The following is a 24514-nucleotide window of genomic DNA, read 5'->3' as shown; positions in this document are numbered from 1 at the left end:
TTGAGCCAAAGTCTCATAATAAAGCTTATATACCTTATTGAACAAACTCATTGGACGGATATGATTGAAGGATGAAATTTGCTTGACTTTTGGAATGAGCATCATAAAGGCTTTGGTGAGAGCTTTTGGAAGCCAACCCAAATGAAAAGCATTTTGAATTACAGTATGTGAGGTCCAACAATATTCCAAAACTTTTGAGAGAATAAAGCTGGCATGTCATCAAGTTCGGGAGCCTTAATTAGATGAAAAATCCTCACTACCATCTCAATCTCCAAAGCCGTAAAGATAGCACAAATCATATCATTCTCATGCAAAGAGATAACTGATTGAATAAAGTCACCCCAGTAAGGGCAAGGAATAACTCTCCCCTTTTGGTAAAAGTTGGTAAACTTGTCAAGGATAAATCTACCAATATGCGTATATTCATGTAGTTGTAAGTGCATATATATAATCCAGAACTCAGTAATGAGGAATATTTTATTGATTAGTAGCTAACTAATCAAATTTTTCTTTTTATAATATATTTTGTTTATGAATATTAGATGTCATAAAAATTATTTTTAACCATATATATATATATATATATATATAGTGTTAAGTGACGTTAGTCTGGTGATAAATCACTCACACCCTTATTAGGTGATAAAAGCCCTCATATCCACAACATATTTCTCATTCCCTTAGAGTAGCAATTATTGTAACCACATAAAAGAATAGAAAAAAACAAAACAACGCATGTATCTCCATTCTTCACCCTACATTCAGTTTAAATAAAAAGGAAGAAAATGGAAGGACTTGGCCTCCATTGATTACCTTCATCCAGAATTAAGAACTTTTTTAATTATTTCTAGTTAACTTAGTTGTACTCCCTAATCACCTCACGTGAACATGCTATAAACTAATATTAATTACTATGAATTAAGAAGCAAATTAATAATTATGAAATATATCAAAATATAATCACTCAAATTTCACAGATCGACAAAGATTTTTCTAAGCTAAAAAAAGGCTAAACCCTATGCTCTTAGGAGCCAAACATGTCTGTTCCCTACAATGAATAAATAATTTTATATACATTATACGGTTGATCTGGGCTCATCTACTTCGTTAACTGATCAACTTTTAGGTTTCTGCAGTCAAAACATTGGAGACAGAGACCTGATAAACGGTGAAAGTTAGTAAGAAAATGAATATGGCAAGTGGTCAGAGAGAGTTAGTAGAACGTAGATTAATTACCACACATACACATATAATATATATATATATATACAAAAATGTTAGGTGGACACTGTATTACAATGAAAGATACACATATTAAATATAATAATTTCAAAAGTTTAAGTGGTTAAAAAGTAGGTTTAATATGTATTATGTCTAATATTTTCCTACACTTGTAGACTATGTTGGTCCTTACAATTATATGAAATGCACCACATTATGTGTAATTGTGCTTGCCTAATACCCCACAGCATGATTTGGAACATGTAAATAAACCTACATATTTCGGAACACGTATATATATGTGTGTGTGTGTGTGTGTGTATGACGTTTATACGAAGAAAGAGAAGCTTTTCAAAACCCCGTTTTACTCCATCTCCCACATGCTGGGGTTTGACCCGTAAATCCAGATCTTTTTTTGCTCATATACAACTTTATTCGACCTGGCTTCATTTTTCTCTGCTCCTTAAGTAATGGATCCCCATTTATCTCTCTCATCACACACACACGCTTGCTCGGTTTTTACATGTGGACAAGAAAACGGAACATATGCTAGAAGAAGAGAGAAAAAAAAAATTAATTAAGAAACATAAAAACGACCTGAACACTTTCATTCAACAAAAAAAAATAATAATAATAAAGATGAGAGAGGAAATCAAGTCCAAAGAGACTCTCTTTTATGAGGATCTTGGATTACATTGCTAGAAGAAGCAAAATTAAGATATTGAGGAATGCTAGTGAAATTACTAGTAGTATTATTATTTGACAGAAGAAAGGATTTGTCGTCTTGATGATGATCGGCAATCTGGTTGGTCATCGGCAAAGCATCAGCAGGCTCTTGTTGCATCTGGACGCAAAGTATCTCCTCCTGAGCCACCGCGAGCTGCATTTGTAGCTGCGAAACTTGATTCTGAAGATAAGATATAGCCCCAACACATCCATAAACTGGGTCTCTCACTCTTGCATTTGCTTCGTAAACCAAACTGCTTACTGCATCTGCTCTTTGATGTAATGGAAGCTCCTGAACACCATAGCAAATCAATCAACCCAAAAAAAAAAAAAAAATTACAGGCATAAGAAGCTATTATATATTACAAAACTGCTCTATTGGAATTCATATATATACATATATATGAGTTTCTGTGTTAGAGAAGAAGATATATTGAGGATTATAGATGAGAAACCTGCAACATTTTGCTGACATTGCTAGCGCCGAAGACCTTGTGAACAATGGCAAACTTACGAGGATCATCCGAAGGAAAATAAGGGGCAAAGATGCAGTCTTTGGCGCAGCGGCGTCTCAACAACTTGCAAGAAGCACATGGCGATGAACCTCCCATTTTTTGGTTTAATACTATATTAACCCAAAACAAATAACCAAAAAAATAGTAAAAAAGATTTATTGGTGAAGTATACGGAGGAGGAAGAAGAAGAAGAAGAAGAAGAAGAAGAAGAAAAAAGATGAGGGGGAAACTATAAAACAAATGAAGCTTAGAGAATAGGAGAATGAGGAGAAAATATTGCATATTTATAATAGTTAAAGGAGGCGCTACCCTAGATAGAATGGCACCACATGCTTGACTGTTTAAAATAATCGTTTCTCTTTTTGGTAATAATTTAAAATAATGGGTTTCACATTGTCAATAGTAAACTTACGAATATAGGGTGACAGAGAGACGAGTGACAAAATATTCCCCAAGAGTCGAAGGCAAAGTACATCTATAGGTAGTTGAAAATAAGCAGTAGAGATCGCTGTGTGGCCATAGAAATTATAAGATTGAATGTCATAATTGAAGGACAATTTGGTCATTTAACAAGAAAGTGCGTTCATTTTTCGTTTAGTTTCTTTGGTAATGAAGACAGTGCATTCATAAATAGATCAATTAGATACATGTATGTCTTACTGAAAAATCAATGGTGAGGGAGGGTTGAGGTTGACCACCGCTTAGGCGTGCGTGTGATAGGTTGTCATTCCATGCAGTTGTAGTTTCCCCACGTTCTCGTTTGACTCCTTTATCACATATTATATATATAGGTGTATATATATAAAATAAGTTCTTTTCAAAAAATATGTAATATAATATACGTATGTGCATATGTGTATGTGCATATTATTCTACTGTGATGTGTAACGGGTATGATCATAAAAGAAGGAAATTAAAAGTGTATATGTCCATTAATTATTGATGAACTTGAAGATGAATGAAATTAATGTGTCTTTGTATAATTTAATGACAAAGGGAATTAATGGTGGAGACAGTAAATTGGGTTAGGGTTTCAGTAAAACAATGAAATATAATGGATGTGAAACCCTAATCCGGACCAAGACTCCGAAAGAAGACTCAACAATATGAATGTTTGTTTGCGGACATTCACATTGAAACATACATCTCTCTCTCTCTCTCTCTCTTATACACAGACACCAAAATCTACAGTAGTGTAACTTTGAACAGTACACTGGCGCACCAATATCTACGCGTTTAATAATTCAATTTTGAAGAAAAAGACTTAGCAGAAAAACATCTAGAAATGCCAACTTCGATGTTTCAGGGCAATAACATTTGTGTGATCCATGAAAGACTATAGAGTTTCCACCAACCAAAGAATTTTTTATGTGTGCATGTATATACATACATATACTCCATTTTTAATAATATTTTTGTCCGTCCTTGTATGACCAGTCTTATTTTTAAATCTATTAGAATTGATTTTCATTCGGAATCTGTATTTACTCGGATAATCAATTAGTAAGATAGCATTTTATATGTAAGTAACAACCCAGTAGTAAAATTTATAATTTTTTTATTTGAAAATAGCATGAGTTCGAGGTAAATTCACTATTTTCGCAAATAATAATCCCAAATTATATCCTCATATTTCAATATCAAAAAAGAAAAAGGGAAAAAATAAATCTCTCCACTCTCACCGTAAGAAAAAATTAGAAAAATAAAAATAAAAATAAAAAAGAGAAAGAAAGCATGTTCAAATATTATTCAAAAGTTTGGCGACATGATGTGCATTTATAGTTATGAATTAGGAACATCCTCTTGAAGTATTTTATTTTATTATTATTATTATTGTTATTGTTATCATCCTCTTAACCCTACAGGAACAACCTAATAACAATGCTCATACTTGAGATTAGATCCAAATCACCAATGAATTAAAAAGAATTTTAAAAAAATTATGATAAGTTCTATTTACTTTTGTGTAAAGTTGAATTTCTATTAACTTTTAATAACTATCAGGCTGCCGCATCATGTGATTGGCATCATTTTATACGTACAAAATCAAACTTAATTTTTTTCACAAGAAACAAACTTAATTTGGAAAATTTCTTAAAGTATGGAATCTGAATATCTCACTTTTCACTATCCACGGCATTGAATTTTTCATTTTGAATTTGAACACCATTCTTAGCAAAATCAGCTACGCTTCCTTGCGCTCCTTGCCAACCTTCACGTTTTCTTCATGCTTCAAGTTAACAAACAGTACGAGTGAAAACTTTCATTTACCTAGTACTTCATGTCATGCTATTAAATGGCGTCTTGTCCAAATTAGTTAGCTTTTCTTCCTCTTCTTCTTCTATTTTTAGGTATAAATATTCTTTGCTGAATGCTTTGCGTGATAGTCAAAACTAGCCATTTTCTTTTCTTGGAACTGCCAAAATTAGCATTTATACTAAAGACCTATTAAATCATCCCTTCAAATATAGATCTATTTGATCAACCCTTCAAATTTAATTTTAGACATAGGTTCAACCAAATTAAACAGATCTAAAAAAATTTGATATAAGTTTAATATATTATCAAATAGACCTAATAAAAAACCACTGTGCATATATTATATATATATGTATATTCTTGCAAAAATATGTATATATTATCATTATTAAAAATGTAGTATGCACAATAATTTTTTTTTCAAAAAAAAGAAAAAGGAAAGAGGAAGCAAACATGGTATGTAAATAATATATGTATAAGAGCATTTCCAACATTGTGAAAATAAACATATACCAGATAAGTGATATGAACAGTAATTTGAAGAAATTGTTTTCTCATATTAATGTTTAGAATGAATATCAAATTAATATGGCCTAAGCACTGTTTAGATGAATATCTACTTTTAAAAAATCTATTAAATATTGTAAATTTTTTAAAAAATAAGACTATTTTTAAAAAGTTAATTTATCGGAAACAAATAATAAAATATATTATTAATTAATATACATGAATAACAGTTGTATATATTATTATTATTATTATAAAATAATTTTAAAATTGAATATATATTTATACTATTTAAATTTAAATAATATTAATTTTTATATTTTATATATATATATATATATATATATAAAGCAATCGATATTTATCATTTAAAATGTTTTAAATAGGCTAACGTTTATATCAAAATAATATATACCCTACATGCATGGTAAGTAAATAAAATATACAACAATAACATTTTAGAGGTAATAAATAAGAAAAGAACTAAATTTATCCTCACTCTACATAAATTAATAAACTTGAAACTATAAATAAAAACAATGAAAAATAAACTTTTCAAATATAACAGAGAAGTGTTATAATACATCTGGATTCTTGCATATGGCAGCAGCAAATCATCCACCGAATATTGGACTTTATTTCAACTCTAAAAACCCTTATCACATATGTACATTATATTATTACAATACCAATGAAGAAATTAATGTGAACCACTTAAGGAATCCGACATGAAGCAAAAGCTTAAGGATTAAAAAAACGAAAAACCCACTTCGAGAGAGATTGAAACTAAAACTAAAAAACAGTTTGTGGAACCCCAAGAACCTATTTCCCACTCTCTCTATAGCATTTATTGCTTTCCACATGATTCCAAGCTTCTAATCTTCTGTTCCGAGAGATACAGCTCTATTTCCCTAGTTGTCATAACATAATTATCTTTTTCTCTGTCTTCATTTTCTTTTTCTTTTTTAAAATTTGGGATTTTGTCTTGGAAACCAAGTCTATGTTTTCTCTTAAACTCTTATCTCATAATCTATTGATATAATGGGGGCCACAGCTACTGAATTTCTTTTAGTGCATATTACCTCATAAAACGCGTGGTTTGAGTTTCAGTTTTTGCTAAGTTTCAAACCCCTAACACTCTAGGGAGAAATATATATATATATATATATATATCTTTTACGCTCTTGACGGTGATGAGAAACTTAGTAAACTTATGTTTTACAGTTTTTACTTTTTCTTTTGTTTTTGTTTTTTAAATAATGAATAAAATAGAAGAAAAAACAGACATCTTTCACCGTCTTAGAGAAAAACAAAACATGCAAGGTCCGATGCAAATAACATTAAATGCGCTTGGTGATATGGAAGATTCGATTCTTGAGATGTGCATGGTTGTTTTTTTTTTTTTAATGTATATTTATATATATATATTTTCAAATCTAAAAATGGTGAAGAAAGATAAATCTAGAAGCAATTTTTGACAACGGCAACCTCTCTCTAGGTAATTCAAATGGTTACTGACCTGAAATTCAATTGCTTGAACGGAGGGTTTTGGATTTCCAATGCTAGGATTTCTATTCAAAATGTCGCCAGGTTCTCATAATCAACTCAATGCCAAAGAAAACTTTGGGTTAAAGCTAGAGGGGCTTGCACATGAGGGACCATGCTAATCTTTTTTGTTGCAAAGCTGCACTTTCACTCAAAGATTCTCAGTTATCCCGAAGGGATCATGATCCCAACATCAACATGTAAACGACATCTAATAATTAATCATTTTTCCGCAAAAGATTTAATTTGTTGATGATAAGTTCATATTATTTATGATTATATATTCTTCTTAAATTTAATAATATATTCCCATTAAAATAAAATGAAAATTACAAAACAAACAAAAAATGTAATTAAACTATGCGGAAAATAATTCTTACTTTAACACCTTAATTTATTTTTTCATTTTTCTAGAATGAGACAATTCGAATTTAGATAGTTGTTCAAGAAACGGTATTTACTTTGTTTTTTAATTACACCTTAAGGAAGATTGGACTTTAATCAAGGTCAAAATCTGAACTTATTGGAAGTGTTCATTGGACCAAACCTGTGATAGTTTTGTTACTGGACTTTCTTGAGTACTCTAATTAATTTGACTTTCTAATATCTTTTTTTCAAAGTAACAGTTCTTGGTTTCTTAAAATATTATCTCTTGCAGCACACTTCTTTGAACGAGAGTAATCAATATAATATTGTCATCCAATATGTTCTTTACCAGTTTGCATTTTCTTTTTTTTTCCTTTTTTCTTTTTTTAATTTCGGGTGAATTCTTTATCAGTTAGCTTAGTTTGATCAAGGGGATGAATAAGGTTGTACGTGGACCATACTTTTTCTGAACCTAACAATTAATACAAGAAATATATCATATGTACATATATAAATAAAAGTAAACTTGGAATTTATACTTGGAGGAAATTATTTTTCAATAGTAATAGACCTTATAGTTTAGATAACATTTTACTAATATTATGAGATTTGAGGGGTGTTGGAGCAATTATAGAACTCTAAAAAACTTTACACTTCATATGATAAATTGGGTATATTAAATAAGTTTTCAAAATATTATGTAACAACAAAAATGTAAACGTATAGCGTAAATTATATATAAGTGAATTTTAAAAGAAAATCATTATTGGAAATTATTGGTTTCAAAATAAACTATTGAAGAACCTTTATTTAAGAAAGCTACAAACTTAAAAAGAAAGTTTCTTACAAAAATGTACATTAAAGTGCTTGGAGTTGAACCCAATAATTGAGCAGGCTCTGGACATGCTTGGAAAAGAAAAAATTCTTACTTGCATAGGCCAAAAGCTATGAATTTCAAACGGACAGAGACACAGGATCACTGCTTGTTAACGAGCTAAAAATTGTTTCATTTACATAATCTCGTAATGGGAGAGGACAAACCAATTATAGCGAACGATTTTGTCTCTGGCACGCCTAGAGGCAGGTGCGATGTGTCAAAAGTGTCCCTCATGGTGTTAATCTGCATTAAACAAATACGCAAAGGTTCACAAAGCCTGCAATGAAGTTCAACACTTGCATCATAAGCAAGCCTGCAATGTATACAAGTCGCACAAAGCTTATTTAGTAGACTCCAAGGGCAAAGGAAGAAGATGACCTGCTCAGAGCTTATTTAATAGACTCAATGGACAAAGGAAGACGATGACCTCCTCAAATTTGACTGGGGTATGGTTCATCGGTCAATCCTACATGCTTTGGACTTCATGCAATTTTCGGAGATTCCTCTTCTTGATCCCATTCCGGAATAACGTGCTTGCTATAGGTTGTGTCCCTTTGCTAACAGAACAAGGTCCATTTTTTCCATCCATCCGTTTACTTTTCAAGTACTCCGTGGTTTGCGCCTGAACTGTTAAGGAGTGCTAAAATAAGTCACCTTCCTAAGTATCAGTTAACAATAAGCTAATGTAGATGTGCTATATCTGATTATATTGTGTAACTTGTAATGTTTAACAATTTGTTTACTGATAACCTCACATCTGTATAAATTCACACAACGCAATGCAATGATAAAAAGCTTCCATAATTACTATTACTTAGCATAAATCTTTTATTTATGTTAGTTTCTTTATCTTTCAAGGAGGAATATATTCACCAATCCAATGATTAACACAAGATTAAGATACCAAAGGAGTTGCCAAGGAAAATAAAGCAACAAGCAAAACTTTATTAACACCATATTCCATAATCCAAGTCATCCTGTGATATATATTATCAAGAAGAGTAACTATGTAACATATAAAATAGTAGGAGTGTCTCGTAGAAATTGCAGAATTAAATAATTAACATGAATCCTACATTTGTTTCAAGAGATTAAGGAACTGAGCTAACTCTGTCCTTACGAAATTTTACTTATATATAAATATATAAAGAGGCTTCATTTCTGTCCCCCCATAAACCTATTTACTTTTTGACAGAAGCTTGAAAGAATAGGCCTACATAACATTCAGTTTAAGTTGAAGATGGAATAAGTTTGTACAACAGACTAATAATATACAACCTGAAATAATTATAACAATAAGAAGCCTCTTAACCAACAACTTTAGGGCAGTAGATTAAACCTCCATGTGAATAACTTGTCAAATATACACATTTACTAAGGCATACCAGAGTTTGAAGCAGCTGATTTTATGGCACAGTCCTTGAGTCTCTTTATCTTTTCAATAGCTTGTAAATTTTCGAAGAACTCAGATGTCTTGGGATCTGCCATAGAATTCCTCTGCAGGCATAACAGTGCTTTTTCACATCCCTACAAAAGCCAAAAATGTAGACTAAGGTGGAAGAAATAATACCAGTGAACATCACTGTGATCTAAAACTAGATGACTTGAGGCAAAAAAATAGATAAATAGGTAAATGGCCGCAAAGCCACCATACTTAAGTACAACTGATTTAGAGAGAATCAAACAAATGCCATGGCAAAGGAAGGCCAGTGCATAAGGAAAAATGCAAAGACAGTTGCAAATGCATAAGAATTTACATTCAATTTAAGATTAAGATGGACAGCTCCATTAATTGCTTATCCGCACAAACACAAATCAGCCCAATATCTTGATATCTTTTCTTAATAAAGTCAAATCAGAATGCAGATTTTAAGTTGCAAATTTTTCTGTTACCCTAAAGCTGAACCTAAACAACCACTTCTTGTATGGCTCCTTCCAATTTACTTCATTGCTTCAGACTAGTTGATAAATTTGAATTTATAGTAATTACTATAGAAACATAATTAAGGAATTCCATAAATAGACAGCTGTTAAATATATCAAATCTCAAAATTCATGCATCTCCTCATTGCCGTTTTTCCAACAATCACCATATTAACAACTGCAACAAGTTTACCCCAAAAAAAAAAAAAAAAATTAAATAAAATTAAAATTAAAATTAAAAAAAAAAAAAAAAAAAAATCCTGCAACTGCAACAATATACACTTCCAAGTTTTATTCTTTTACACACAACAGCTCACCTTTCCAGCAATGGAATGGAAACCATTATCTAGAGACTGCTCAGCGAAGTTCAACCATTCCATATATGAAACCTGTAGCCATTGGTAACTAGTGGACTTGAGTTCCCGCAAAAGCAAGCCTTCATATTTCAAAGCCAAGCAACTCTGAAACCATATGTTAAATCAGCAATATTACATGGCATTATTTCAAACCTTTTGTCTATCCTAAACTAACAGAACAACATCGACAATCATAGCAACAGATTGCTTAACTAAATACTTTCATAGCATCATCGATTACAAATCTGGATAGACTGTAGGTGATCCAAAAGGCTGGATCAACCAGACATGATATGAGCGATCTATCACTAGAAATTTCAAGCAAAAATTATTCATTTGTTTTCTTTGCAGCTTCAAAATCTAAACGAACCAGCCAAATCAGTATGCCACAATTAGCTAACAACGTAACAACTAGCAATTAATTCTATTCACACTCTTTCTTAACTTATACGGATTATGGAGATAGCAATCACTATGAAAAATAAATAATATATATATATATATATATATAGAGAGAGAGAGAGAGAGAGATAGGAAAGCTAAGGGATATTAGAATATGGACCTCAACATCTCCTATAAGAGCAAAAGCTCGGATGAGAAATTCGACAACAAGAAGCTTCTGATCCACAGCTTTCTCTGCGATTTCACGTAAAACTGAGAGAGATTCAGATCTCATAAACTCTCGCAAGCTCGAACGGACTTCTATTGACGATTTCACGTCTTTGGAAACCAAAATTGAATCGAGAAATCTCAGCGTCGCAGCGTCCAATCTGCAAAGATTTTGTTAATCACAGTAGAAAAGCGAAGGGGAGAGAGAGAGAGAGAGAGAGAGAGTTGGATCGAAAATTGGAGAAGATGAAGTGAACCTTCTGTTGAGAATGTAGGAGCGGAAGAGGGAAATTTGCTGAGCAACTGTGTTTGACATGTGGGCGGGAATTAGTGGCTCGCGGCAAAGTTTGGGTTTAAATAGATAAAATGGGCATAAAAATTAAAAATTAAAAAAAAAGAGTAATAGATAACAATCAATATTGTTTTATTATTTTATTTTAACAACATTTAATCCATGTCAATATTATCGGTAATTCTAAAAATTGAAACAGAATTAACACATTCCTTAATACCTTTTTTTATAAAGAATTATCATAATAAAATAATCCATGTTAATTTATTACAACAATTGTGGTTGGAGGAAAATAGCATTAATCAAAAAAATAGAGAAAAAAAAAATCCTATTTTAATATCCTCTAATTTTAGAACGTTTCAATCTAAATTATCGACTTAAAAAACTTAACTATTTTTTTTTATTACTAAAATTCATTACATTAAGCTCTTTATTTTTCGTTTGATATGCATTGAATTAAACTACCAATACACTTGCTGGTTATGGTATATAAAGTAAATTGGATGTTTTGCACCTTAACAATTTATGAAGCATACTGAAATATTGAAAATTTGCTAATAATTAAATTATTATGCACCACATTAAAAATAAAAAGCTCAATTCGATGCATTTTTAAAACTTAAGAATTTAAATTATAACATCCTAAAATTTTTTAAAAAAAAAAACAAAACAAAATAAAACAAAACAAAACGAAATGCAATTAGCAAAAAGAAATTGAGAAAAGCAAAAAGGTTAAAAAAAAAAAAAAAAAAAAGAGAGAGAGAGAGAGAGAGAGAAAATCAACGACTAACAAAAAGAAATAAGTCCACGCAAACATACGAAAGCAACCTCCGGGTTCGTAAAACTCCCCAAATTAAACAAATCCACAATCGGAACTCAGTCACTCGGGCAAGTACAGTGGGAGACAATGGCCGGAAGAAACCATTTCCCACCGGAGGGCCGACGAGTCTCTCTGTCCCGAGTCCCTCTCTCCCATTCCAACTACACAATCGGCGATTCTCGAATCCTCCTCCACGACCACCACCACCGCACTTCGTACCAATCCTCTTCTCAAGCCCTCGAAGACCGCATCAATATCCAGCACCGTGAGATCCAATCCCTCCTCGTTGACAACCAACGCCTCGCTGCCACCCACGTGGCGCTCAAACAAGAGCTCGCCGCGTCTCAGCAGGAGCTTCGCACCTTATCTGTGGATTCAGCGAATGCCAAGGTCGAGTTGGACGCTCAGGTGCGGGAGGTCTACGAGAGGTCGCTCAAGATGGATGCTGAGGTGCGTGCAATTGACGCGATGAGCGATGAGCTGGCTCAGGTGCACTTGGACATACAGAAGCTCGGCGCGTCGCGGAAGGAGCTCACGGCTCAGTTGCGGGCAATCGAAGATGACCTTGAGAGTGCTCTATCGGAATCCAATCAAATGGCCGTGATCAAAGCCGAGATTGACACTCTGCAGACGGAGATTCAGAAAGGAAGGTAGTTTTTGCTTATTTCCCTTTCTTGAATTTTGATATCCTAAAAAATAATTAAATAAATGCTCATTAAGTTTGAGACGCATTGCAATTTGCACCATTGCAAATGACAAAGAAGATAGATAGACATGAAATGGGATGGTCTAGGAATTGTACTTTTGGGAAGCTTTTCTACATTTAGGTTTGTTTTGTAGCGACAGTGACTAACTTATGTACTAGCGTATGTTTGTTTGCCATTGTGTGAAATTGGTTTATGCACATTATAAATGCATGACTATAAAATTCAGAGTTAAGTCCCCCAAAAAGTGTTAATGCAGGGGTACTAAGTATCTGAAACAAAGAGGACTGCTACTAGAAGCAGAAAATAATATCAAAAGTATATAGGAAGGTTCGCAGTAGATATGGCTTTTGATAGACTCGGGTCTTGACCACTGAAAGTAGATCCATTTAAGTTAGTACGCCATCATATGATAAAATCCTGTTTACAAATTTATTTTGTAGGACTATACGAGAAATTGATGTGGCAATCAAAACTAAGGATACTGTTGGGAAGCTAATGGTACATTTATGTTTTGACAAGATTTAACTGGAATCATATGAATTGAAATGAATGGACTGCAATTTCAGAAAAATGACAGCTTTGAGACAAACAAATATTGCTAACCAATAGTAAATACATTACTTTTCTCTTTAGAATCCTTTCCAAGAATCTTAATGTGCTTCTCTTCTATTTTATGAAATTAAATAGGGCTGCAATTGAACATGAGAAGAAAACCCGCGTTAGTAACCTTGAGCAAAGACAAGCAATGGAGAAAAATATGGTCTCCATGGCTCGTACACTGGAAAAACTACATGCTGAGCTGGCTAATGCAGAGAAGCGAGCTAGGGCTGCAGCAGCAGCAAACCCAAGTAAGCATGCAGTAAAGCATCGTCTCCGTCTAATTAAACTATAGAACTCTGCAAAATGCAGCGAGTGCAGAGTCTTGGTATTTTATTGCATCTGGGTCTTATAATCATGTTTTACATGTCAGATCCTGGTCATGCTGCAACTTATGGGAATTCTGATATGGGATACAGAGGACATTCCTACCCCAAACCCTATGGCATGCATCAACCATCAGGTATGTCCTCGATGTTTTTAACATATTTCTCATATTTGCTTTACTACCAATGCAGGTTATCAGTCACCAGATTAAAATTATTGGAAGAGATGGCAAAAATAGTCTTAAAACACAAACCACAGAAATCAACAACCAAATATTATTGGAGTCTTGGCCATGCCCCTAATGGACTGTCATCCCATTCTAGCTAATTTTGAAATCAACAGATGACCATAGAACTAGCTTGAGATCCATATGGACTTTGTTATTGTTTTGTTTAATTGAAAAAGAAAGAAAAAAGTTGACTTTATGTTCGGATTCTTCAACTAGTTTAATGGTAGTTTCGTATAGATGTAAAACTAACAGCAAAGGTGATGTCACAATTTGGATCCTAGAATTAAGAAAAATAAGAAAGGGACAAAGGTGTGGTGACACTGTGCCATGTTCTTACAGTTGAGTCTTTGGAGATCTATGATGCAGAATTCACTTAACAATAAAGCTTCAAAGATAAAAATCAAATGGTAGTTTAACTCGTTACCCCAAGGATTTTAAGCCTGAGTTCAATAACCCGCAAATTACTGAATGTACGTCTTCTGATTCGCAGGTCCAGGATGGTGATGAAGCTAGTGTATATATGAATTTGGAACAACAACACATGGTCCTAAGACATGCAACAAAGGCATGTACATACATCAGACTAGGGCAGGTCTTAAAAGTTCAAACAGCCAAAATCTTTGTTTCGTTGATGATATATATTGCCTTTTCTATTCTTTGAATTTTGACATCCCAAAACATTTTCTCACCAATTACGACTATTGATGAGTAGATAGTTGATGAATGAACATGCATGCGAAATTAAATGGTTGATTGATTTGAGGACTTGCGTTTTGCTTTTCTTTTTATTTTCTTGGTTCTGCATTTTTACTTGAATCTTCGTTTTTGTTGTTGATGGAGATGATGTTTGTTGTAGGATCATTATCATGATTCGCAGATTTAATTAAATCCGGTTAAAATCGGGATAGCTGTTTGGATAACAAGCTAACATTGCGACTCATCCGCAATTCAAATATTAGAAACTAATATTATATTATTATAATGTAGGGTACAATATCATGTCTGAGGTTGAAGAAAGCCAAACAAACCCATTATATCAAAAACAGAAATAATTTTTATTTCAAAGTACTAGAATCACGCAATCACAATAAAATCCATCATCATACATGCCTGAAAAGCTTGTGTGAGAACTTTTTACTTCAAAGTACTAGAATCACTCAAACACAATAAAATCCATCATCACACATGCCAATAAAGCATGTATGAGAACTTTTATTTGTCCAGAGATACAGTAGAGCTCGGCTACTACACTCATGGATACAGAACATTAAACACAACCTAAAAGCAACAGAGCTAGATGCTAAGGCGGAATCTCTCTTTTCCTCAACCCCACCATTGGTGTACAGCAACTCCCTCATCCCTCAGTCTTCCATACAGAGCCAAGCACTCCCAATAGGCCCTCTTGCTCTTCTTCCCAACTTGCCACCATTGATTCTTGCACTCCAAAAACAATTCATCCACCAAATGTATTGTCCCCTTCTCTATCATCTCCTCAACCAACCCAGCTTCAGCCTTCATCACGACATAATCATCTTCCCCCACATTCTTCAGTAACCAATCTGAAATATCATTCTGAAACTCTGCCACCATGCTAGTAGCTTCTTCAGGCACTTCATCCAAGTGGTAAACCTCAAATTCTTGTTTCATTTTCGGGTAGTGCTTGTGAAACCAATCAGTTACAACCTTCTTTTGCTCCGGCAAACCCGAATTAACGAACACCCGGCGCCTAAAAGCTTCGAGGGAAGCACCCAACAGGTGGGGAAGGAACTTAATTTTCCTAGAGTAGTTTCTAGAATTTTTCAAAGCCTGTCTTGGTGGTTCGAGCAACACATCTTCAAGACCTTTTAAAACTGCTTTCCGGACCTCTCTTGAGGATTGGCAAAGCCGTCGCTTTGTGGAAGAACTTCCACCGATTTTCCTCATTGCCATGATTGGGATGGAAGTAAATTGCCGAACAAACAGAAACTTAAAGTTGCCTTTTTCTATAAAAGCATTTGAAAGTTCATTGCTTGGTGAAACAGCCACAATGCCACCAATTTTCACAATGCGATCCACGAACTTAACATCTGATAAATTGGATGTGAAAACGAAATCAAATGAGCCATCAATGAATGAACTTTGTCGCTCCAAATCCGAGTCCATGACCATGTCTATTCCGTAGCCATCGAAAACACGAAGATTAGGAATCACATCCGCCACGCTGGGGCAAACAATGAGAGCCTTATCCACTTTTCTAAGAACCCCATCTTCGGCCAAACCATGGAGAAGCAAATCCAATTGCTCAAAATTGAAAGTATTAGATTCAGCATAGGATACAGGCTCCATTGATTCCTTCAAAATGGAAAGAGTCAAAGGCATTGTTAGAATAACCAATGCCAGAAGCACTGACCGAGATATAACGCACAAAAGCCGTAAATCAGGAAGCTTAATGACCAAAAGGTTCTGAGAATTCAATCCCATGCTTCCATTATGGACATATTTGATCTTCTTTTCATCATTGGCTCTATACCCACTAGTAAATTCCATTTCGGTTTCACTTTTTGTCCTCGACATCTCAGAGAAAGCGGTAGATCCAATCAACAGCAAATGCAGAATAACAGCGTGAAATGGCGATTTGTCGGATACCCAGATCCAAAAATTGTTGAATAGCCAATAATGGCGAAGAAACGCTTGATCACCCAATTACAGTGAAGATGACAAAACACTTTGCAGGAAAACAAACAATTTGGGAAAGAATTCGGTTTTTAGCGAGTGCAAAACCTGGCAGCGGTGTGATTCCCACCCACGAGGGCTACACGGATGCTTCTGATTCTACACCAAAGGAGCAACAACTGTCTCGTCCTCTCAAACTCCATTGCCCTTTCCAATTCTCTATTCTCTCTTTTCTTTCCCTTTTTATGTTGTTCTGAACCGGATCATCTGGAAACCAACCACCATGGACAAGATAGAGAAAAGAAAAATGGAATGGGCTGCAAAGGAAAATGAGAGAGACGAAGCAGTGGGTTGTGAAAAGAAAAAAAAATAAAAATAAAAATGAATAATTGGAAAGATAAGAGAGAAAGAAGAGAACTATATATGGAAAAAAACGTGGGGTTTAGCATGCAAAATGGGAAGCTTTTTTGTTATTTCGAGGAGTTAGGATGGCGTGTGAGAGTAGTGATGATGATTGGGATTAGAGAAATGGTCATTTCGACTTCGAGAAGGTGTTAATAGAAGAAAAAGGATGAAGAGCCATGGCATTGCCCGGTGCAGATTGACAGCTAAATTTCGGGAGATGATGTTGCCTGGTGTAATAATAATTCTATGGAAACAAAACAAACAAACAAACAAAAAATCAAAGGTAGCAATAGTGGTCGCGTGGCCCATACCTATTAATGGCTTTTCTGTTCAATGCAATGTTTCTGTCTGCTAGGGTACCTAATGAAATAATGTTTCTTCTAGACCCTCACCTGACAATAAAAATAATTTTTCTAGTTTACCAAAAAAAAATTAAAAATAATATTTCTAGATATTTAACCTAAAAGAAAAATAATCATTATTTATAGAGATGATCATCATAAAATTTGTAAAGATAGCCAATGGATGATTGCCGTAAAAATTAATGAACAACAAATTATAGTTCGTCCTTGATAAGTTAAGGGTATCACCATCTTGTTAATGTTTAACAGCTTGGTTTTACATATTTATTTATTTTTCTAATCGCATCGGTTAATTATTTATTTATTTTTCTAATCTCATCTGTTTAATTAACTCCCTAGTCAATGTCCACAGCTTAGTGGCATCGTAAAAAAAACACAATGTATTAATTTCAAATTTTAATTTATTAAACATCTACTAGTGCTTAAATGATAAAATTTAAACTATAATATCAGTGTTGATGATTACGAATAGTAAATTTTAATTAAAATATTTAATTATATTATTTTTATACTAAAATCTCTAAAGCACTTCCTTTAATTATAACTATTTCAACTATCATAATTTTTTACCAAGAATAATAAATAACATTTTTCAAATGGTAATTCTTTATCATTTGTCTACTTGTGTTCCCACATTATATTGGAATATTCTCCATGCATGTAGCGTAACTCAGTAATTACATATTACTTTTATGAAATTTTAAATTTCTTAATCAATCTTTGATAATTGAAAGGCAAAGGTGCTGAATTCCCTAATACCATACATTGTATAGCAAATTCAATAAATTTTATCACATGATCAACATAAGACATAATGTACGCGTAGAATTTATAACACCCTTAATATAAAAAATACTTAAAAAGATTAAACCAAACTTGACCCTACCAAGCCCTTTTAACTTAACAAAATAAAAAAATAAAAAAATAGGTTCAAAAGGGCTAAGTTCCAAGTTGCTTTCATTTTTTTCTTTTTTTCATTTTTTTTTTTTTTTTTGGGGCGGATAAAAGTTGCTTTCATTCAACCAATTTTTCTCTAGGCTCTACGCGGCAAACAATAAAATAAAATAACCACTCTACGTTTCAATCATTTCAGAGTTCTTTAATTGAATAACAAGCAACCCGCCATATTTTATTACTTTGATAAATTTCATCAAACATTGTCCTCTCACGAGCAAAAGTTGATACATTTTTTACAATATCCTAACCAAATTAAAATAGCGCTTTGCTCCATTAATCAATTTCAACCAGCCTGTGCTGAAGTTTAGAAAAGTAGAGAGTTGTCCAAAAATAAAACAAACCCAGAGGCCCAAATATCGCTGCATCTTTATTAAAGTAATCATCGGACCTCACCACCAGACTCGCCCATAAAGATCATGTCCAAACCATCAGTACAAATTCATCAGTGCATCCAAAACCGAGTGCGTCAAAGACCACCTAAGAAAGATCGACAATGCCTTACAGGAGCATGTCATTTACCAAATAATAATAATAATAATAAAGGTACCGGGACCTCAATAAAAATACATTGTGATAATCCTTGACTCCCTGCTAAAATGTTTCCAACGAATCTAGCATTTTTCATCAAACAAACGAGACTTGAACAAAGCCCAACAGAAGCACCAACAACAAACTGGCAAGATGGCGAAGCTTTTCAGTGCTACCACGCAGATTTAGCAGCAAAGTTGAGCACATAAAAGAAATGCTCATTAGACGTGTTACTAGTTTATTAATGAACTATGCCTTCAACAATCCTACAACCTTGTGTCCAAGCTAACAAGTAATATGAGAGAAGTCCCACACTCAAACTGGAGCCAGATGCCTGCTTAGAACCCCACTTCAAAACTAATAGGACTGCAACACCCATTCTTACAGAACTTTCATTCGAATACAGCTGTTGATACAATTTGCTAGCTAAGTGTATGATATCATAACTAAGGTTTTTTTTTTTTTTTTTTTTTTTTTTGGTCCAGTCATTATAAGCAAACCTGGTTTGAGAAAATTAGGTAAAATAATCCACATAAACATAGTTATGACCTGGGTCAACCTTGGGAGCCAAAGTCCCAGTGGATTCTCAACCTTTATTTTCCTAAAGGAAAAGCAAAAGATACAAAATTTGGACTCCAAAAATTATCCCAGAGAAGTGTATCTTAAAATCTAAGACATAACAAGGAAATGGACAAGACCAACATCCATTCTACAAAACATTGTCAAATCTAGGCAGGCCACATAAAAAAGAGCCACCAGGAGAGAAGATGTAGGCTATTCAAAAAGCCAAAAAGAATCTCCCCAAATACAGAATCTATTAACCTGATTTCCAAGCATGAACATCGCACTCCTAATCATGAATTCATATACATGTGTACATTGCAAGTATCGGTAGCACGTGTAACGATGCTTAGATGAAAGCAAATCCACATGATGCACAACAGCTGAATATTTTCCAAGCAAGACAATAATAATCATGAAAGAGCAGCACTCACCTGAAAATATCAACCTACCTTAGCAGCAAGAAATTTGGAGATTATCCACTTGCCTCTAAACAAAAATTCACACAATTAAATCAATCCCATGCCTAGAATTGAACCCCTCCAGGTAGTAGATAAAGTAAGAGAGGAGCACAGAGGTCTTGCTCAGGACAAGTGAACAACCTACCTCTTAATCTCCAGTTCAAGAATCCCTCCAATGAAACATAAAAAAACCTCCCTCAGATCATAATTCTCATTACATAAAATGCTTTGGGTAGAATGTCTTCAATAAGGACGCGATCGATTTCCACCATGCTGATGCCTATCTGGCCCAGAACCTCCACCATCTCTATAATTATCTCGGCGCCTATCTCCACCATATCCACCTCTACCACCACTGTTTGCATGCAAATAATTAATCAGTAACATGGCACTCAGCACAAAAATAAATAAATAAATAAATAAAATATAACACAATCAAGTCAAACCAATGAGGAACCTTTATGTGCCAACAGAAAATAAACTAGCAGTACTAACAGGGTGGATAATAAATCAACCACCAAGAAGAAAGTCATTTGTTTTAGGACCTCAGATCTTTATTCTTTAAGAAGAAACTTCAGCGAAGAAACAGAAATTAACATTTCATTTGATCTTCATAATATATTTTCAACCACTTTGTCAAATTCAGAAAGCACTAAAATAATGACAAAAATAATTTTCAACAACAACAAAGCCAATAGATATATAAATTTGACCACGTACCGGAAAACCTACTGTAATACAAATCAAGCAATAACCTTTTTGTTTCTTTTTTTTTTTTTTTTTTTGGGGGGGGGGGGGGGGGAGGAAGAGCATACATATCATAAATCTGGGGACACTGCTTGCATTAAATCATAGAATTATAGCAAAACAAAATAAGAAAGATGCGAGAACATTGGCAAAGAAAGATGCAAGTATATTGGCAAAGATAAAATCACAACAGCTTATCAAACTAGACCAAAGTGTAATTAGCTATATATATAAACACCAAGGACTTTATGCAAATATATATACTTGGGCTAGATATTGACAGGATGGTACCAAAAAAACACAATTACTTTCACTATGTCCATAAACGATGTTACAACTCAATTAAAATAGATGGTGCTTAAATAAAATTCTACTATCTTTACCACAGACAAATATTATCACCAACAAGCAACTTATAGGGGAATTGCTTAATATAGTAAGCCAAGAAATTCCCCCAGAAGAGGAGAATCGCATAAAGATAAAAGCAATAAGCAATTGAGAAATAAATAATGAAAATGTCTGTGTCAAAAGAAAAGGAAGGGAAAAAAAAAAAATGGAAGATTAAAACTTTACACCAGAAAATTACAGAACCTATTAAGAATATAATAAATACAACTGAACCTCCACCTTTTCTTCAGATGATATTTTATCAGTCATAAGAAAGAACCATGATATGATGACTTGCCTCATACTCAACATCGAAACTAGAATTGCACTACCTCAATAAAATTATTAAAAAAAGAGGTTTAACCAACTTCTGCAAGATAAATTAAATTCACAACTAAAAAAGCGATACCCGTGGTCATATGCAGGGGGTCCTCTTGGTGCTGACCTCTCTGCCATTGCAACACTTATTTTGTAACCCTTCCTCAACTCATAATCTGTGAAATTTAACTAGAAGTAAGCACATGAGGAGCTTTATAGAATATCATACTGATAAAGTCAATCCTCTGCAAGTACCATTGTAAAATCCGCCAGCAGAATGTGCAGCAGATGGATCTTCGTAGGATAAAACTGCATCACCCTTGTTGTTTCCCATTTCATCTGTGTATATTTTGATATTATATGGCCATTGGTCCTTATAGCCACGCTTCTGCTTGATTCTTCCAATCTGCAGAAATAAATTTATAATTAGACAGCCAGTCAAAAAATCAACCATACCTTAGCTTTTTAAAAAACATAAAATAGAAAACAGGAGGCAAGCACTTGTCAATTCCAGGTGTTTCTGTTTCAGCTGAAAAAAGAATATGTTCTCATCGACTAAATGACAAAATTGGATGACCTAGAATCCACTCTCTTGACATTCAATATATAACACTTTAATACCTTCTACATAAAGTCGAAAAATGTCATATACCAGATGAATAAATATGAAGAAAACAATTATCTAACCCAAACTGATGTCTCATGCATTTAGTACAGTCTGTAGGGTGTACTTACCTGTCCAATACCTCCAAAGAGATCCCTCAGTTCTTCAATAGTAACATCTGGAGGTAAATTTGATATGTAGATTCTAGAGTTGTCACAAGAGTCCCCACAATTCTCATCACACTGCTTCACCTTAGCTGGGGCCTCTGCAGGAGCTGATCCATAACCACCACGACCACCAGAACTATACCCACCACCGCTGTATGCACCTGGAGGGCCACCTCGGCCACCAGTCCTAATATCACTCCTTGTATCAGCTAAACCATCACCGCTATAGCCACCCACGGGACCACCATAGGACGGGGGATACGAGGCTGGGCCACCCGTATAGCTTGTAGGAGGAGGAACTGCATCAGTTCCATAATTGCCATTCCCACCATAACTATTGTAGGATGGAGGATAGTTGCCACCTGCCCCACCATAAGCTTGGGGTGCAGATTGAGGAACCTGGCTATGGCTATACCCACCATCTTCCCTCCCTTGATTGCCAGAATAGGAACTACCTCTACCGGTTCTACCATCATAGTTACCACTTCTGCCCCCATCATAGTTTCCACTTCTACCTCGGTTCCCACTGTAACCCCCACCACTTCCACCTCTATTATAACCACCACCACCACCACCACCACCACCACCACCACCACCACCACGGTCACCAGCCCCAGCAGGAGAGGGAGCACCACACTTGTTACACTCCACTCTTCTAGCAAAGTTTAAATTCCCACAACTAAACACAAATAAACGAGTTTCAACATACAATACAACATATCCAATCAAACCAATAAGAAATAAATCCACCTCCAAGTAAAATTTCAAATCTTTAATACCTAAAGACAATATTCAAGCCAAACATCATACCCAAAAAGAACATAAGCTTAAAAATTAAAAATAAATTAAAAAGAAAAAAATTGTATTAGTCAGCAGATATGCGAGAAAAAGGCCTAACCTTGGATTAGGGCAAAGCCAATCACCATCTCTTCCGCTGCCACCACGACCACCTCTGCCTCCGCCGCCTCGGCCCCCACGATCTCCTCCTTGATATCCTCCACCACCCCCTCCTGTCAACAATATCAAATTAGACAAAAGAAAATCAACAAAGAAACAAACAAGGACCACGAAAGAAGACCAAAAATGCATACCTCGTCCACCACCTCGACCACCACGACCCCCTCCGCCACCGTAACCGCCTTCACCGCCCTTTCCTCCATAACCACCACCACCACCGCCACCACTGTATCCACCCCCTCCACTATAACCGCCGCTACTTCCTCCAAAACCTGCGGGACCACCGCCTCCGTAGCCACCACCGCCACCGTAGCCGCCGCCACCGCTTGCTCCGTAGGGTGGAGGAGCAGCACCGTCACCAGCGTCTTGGCCATACATCCCAGCCATGATCTAGGGTTTCTTCGTTTTGTTTTCTTTGAGTCTCTTTGATCCTCAGGTAGAGAATAGAGAATACACGATAGAGAGAGAAAGAAAGAAAGAGAGAGAGAGACTAGGGTAAGATATTTCCACCCTGGTACATCCGTTTTTTATATTTATATAGGCGACTAGTAAAAGAGAGATTTATCGCTTTGCCGACCCAGAGCCAACATATTTATGAATTTGGAAAAATTGCGCTGCTCTTATGTCTTTCAAATTATCGTGTGTACCTCTTGATCTAACGGTTCTCTCTCGCTGTGAGCCGAGTAAAAGAATTAAGGACCGTCTGACTGTGAGTCTTTTAATTTCCTATTTTATTTTATTTTAATTCTTTTTCCCCACGAGGCCTGATTAATTTGAAGTTTTGATTTGGAACCTTTTTTCTTTTTGCTGCAGGATCTGGATGGGCTTGTTTTTAAGATCTGTATTACATGCAATATCTAGAATGTCAAATGGTTCACTTTCTAACATATGGTTTTTCTACTCAAAATAATTACCAATATGAGTTATTTTATATAAAATTATAAAATGTTATTTTATTATGAATTTTGATTCTGGGAAAGAAAGGAATTTTCTCGCATGCTTTCACAACAAAAATTCAGACTTCTATTTTTTGCTAAAAAAAAATAATTAAACTTATAATATAATACTCGTTCTTCTCAATCTCTATGTACTGCCAAGCCATCACTACTATAATCATGAACACGGGGAAAAATGTCATTACTACTGTTTTATCTTGCGTAACCAACACAAAACGATTATTTAATTATCATTCTTTTAATTATTTCAAAAAAAAAAATTAGGAGAATTTGATCCAATACCTTTTTTTAAGGAGCCTAAAAAAATCTATCATTTTCCTTTTAAACATTTTATATCTACCTACCATTTTTATATAATTCCAACTATACCCTTATTTTCTAAATTAAGCCTAACAGAGGCCGTATACACTCCATTAAGCAACAGCAATTGAAGCTTCCTCTTTTGTTCCCATGGAGACTCTGCTTTGGTGGGTATTCATGCCCTTTCTAATTTTTTTTTTTTTAAATCAGCTCCATAAAAACCTCCATTTGTTTTTGTTGGAAAAATATCATATATGAATATATGTAAATACATGT

At 34.4% G+C, this 24514-nt stretch overlaps 5 protein-coding genes across 18 annotated transcripts; 1 reads left to right on the top strand and 4 right to left on the bottom strand.

Annotated features, from left to right (window-relative positions):
* Window positions 1-1873: 1873 nt before the first annotated feature.
* LOC107411547 (LOB domain-containing protein 12) lies at window positions 1874-2617 on the bottom strand. Its single transcript, XM_016019153.4, has 2 exons — window positions 2403-2617; window positions 1874-2239 (listed from the first exon to the last, which is right to left on the bottom strand). Exons 1-2 carry the CDS (start codon window positions 2556-2558, stop codon window positions 1874-1876), a joined length of 522 nt encoding a protein of 173 aa, XP_015874639.2. The 5' UTR covers window positions 2559-2617.
* Window positions 2618-7912: 5295 nt separating this feature from the next.
* Window positions 7913-11847, bottom strand: LOC107411530 (protein DOUBLE-STRAND BREAK FORMATION). Of its 7 annotated transcripts, none has more exons than XR_003054815.3 (6): window positions 11162-11847; window positions 10858-11065; window positions 10257-10400; window positions 9402-9543; window positions 8395-8643; window positions 7913-8293 (listed from the first exon to the last, which is right to left on the bottom strand). XR_003054815.3 is itself a non-coding variant. In XM_025070635.3 (6 exons), exons 1-5 carry the CDS (start codon window positions 11218-11220, stop codon window positions 8483-8485), a joined length of 714 nt encoding a protein of 237 aa, XP_024926403.2. In that variant the 5' UTR covers window positions 11221-11847; the 3' UTR covers window positions 7913-8329; window positions 8444-8482. The 7 variants fall into 7 exon arrangements, 4 of the variants coding, with proteins under 4 accessions (XP_024926403.2, XP_048324370.2, XP_024926404.2 ...); XR_003054814.3 differs by having other exon boundaries at window positions 7913-8259; XR_007239188.2 differs by having other exon boundaries at window positions 7913-8259; window positions 10257-10328.
* A 111-nt stretch (window positions 11848-11958) lies between these two features.
* On the top strand, window positions 11959-14636 carry LOC107411539 (protein FLC EXPRESSOR). 2 transcript variants are annotated; one of them, XM_016019142.4, is made up of 4 exons: window positions 11959-12666; window positions 13411-13571; window positions 13694-13783; window positions 14367-14636. In XM_016019142.4, the coding sequence occupies exons 1-4, from the start codon at window positions 12104-12106 to the stop codon at window positions 14378-14380; spliced, it is 828 nt and encodes a 275-aa protein (XP_015874628.3). In that variant the 5' UTR covers window positions 11959-12103; the 3' UTR covers window positions 14381-14636. The 2 variants fall into 2 exon arrangements, with proteins under 2 accessions (XP_015874628.3, XP_024926402.3); XM_025070634.3 differs by lacking the exon at window positions 14367-14636 and adding an exon at window positions 14216-14268.
* Window positions 14637-14907: 271 nt separating this feature from the next.
* LOC107411537 (uncharacterized) lies at window positions 14908-17229 on the bottom strand. Its single transcript, XM_016019141.4, has one exon. The coding sequence runs from the start codon at window positions 16427-16429 to the stop codon at window positions 15200-15202; it is 1230 nt and encodes a 409-aa protein (XP_015874627.3). The 5' UTR covers window positions 16430-17229; the 3' UTR covers window positions 14908-15199.
* Window positions 17230-18390: 1161 nt separating this feature from the next.
* LOC107411555 (transcription initiation factor TFIID subunit 15b) lies at window positions 18391-23505 on the bottom strand. Of its 7 annotated transcripts, none has more exons than XR_001580883.4 (8): window positions 23117-23505; window positions 22924-23035; window positions 21990-22704; window positions 21510-21660; window positions 21346-21430; window positions 19948-20157; window positions 19776-19830; window positions 18391-18729 (listed from the first exon to the last, which is right to left on the bottom strand). XR_001580883.4 is itself a non-coding variant. In XM_016019163.4 (6 exons), exons 1-6 carry the CDS (start codon window positions 23367-23369, stop codon window positions 20046-20048), a joined length of 1428 nt encoding a protein of 475 aa, XP_015874649.3. In that variant the 5' UTR covers window positions 23370-23505; the 3' UTR covers window positions 19564-20045. The 7 variants fall into 7 exon arrangements, 1 of the variants encoding a protein (XP_015874649.3); XR_007239187.2 differs by having other exon boundaries at window positions 19794-19830; XR_007239185.2 differs by having other exon boundaries at window positions 19776-20157.
* Between the last annotated feature and the right edge of the window lie 1009 nt (window positions 23506-24514).

This window comes from Ziziphus jujuba, chromosome 10 (assembly GCF_031755915.1).
Source record: "Ziziphus jujuba cultivar Dongzao chromosome 10, ASM3175591v1".
Taxonomy (NCBI): domain Eukaryota; kingdom Viridiplantae; phylum Streptophyta; class Magnoliopsida; order Rosales; family Rhamnaceae; genus Ziziphus; species Ziziphus jujuba.
The sequence above is the reverse complement of the archived record's forward strand: the minus strand, read 5'-3'. Positions and strand labels throughout refer to the sequence as shown.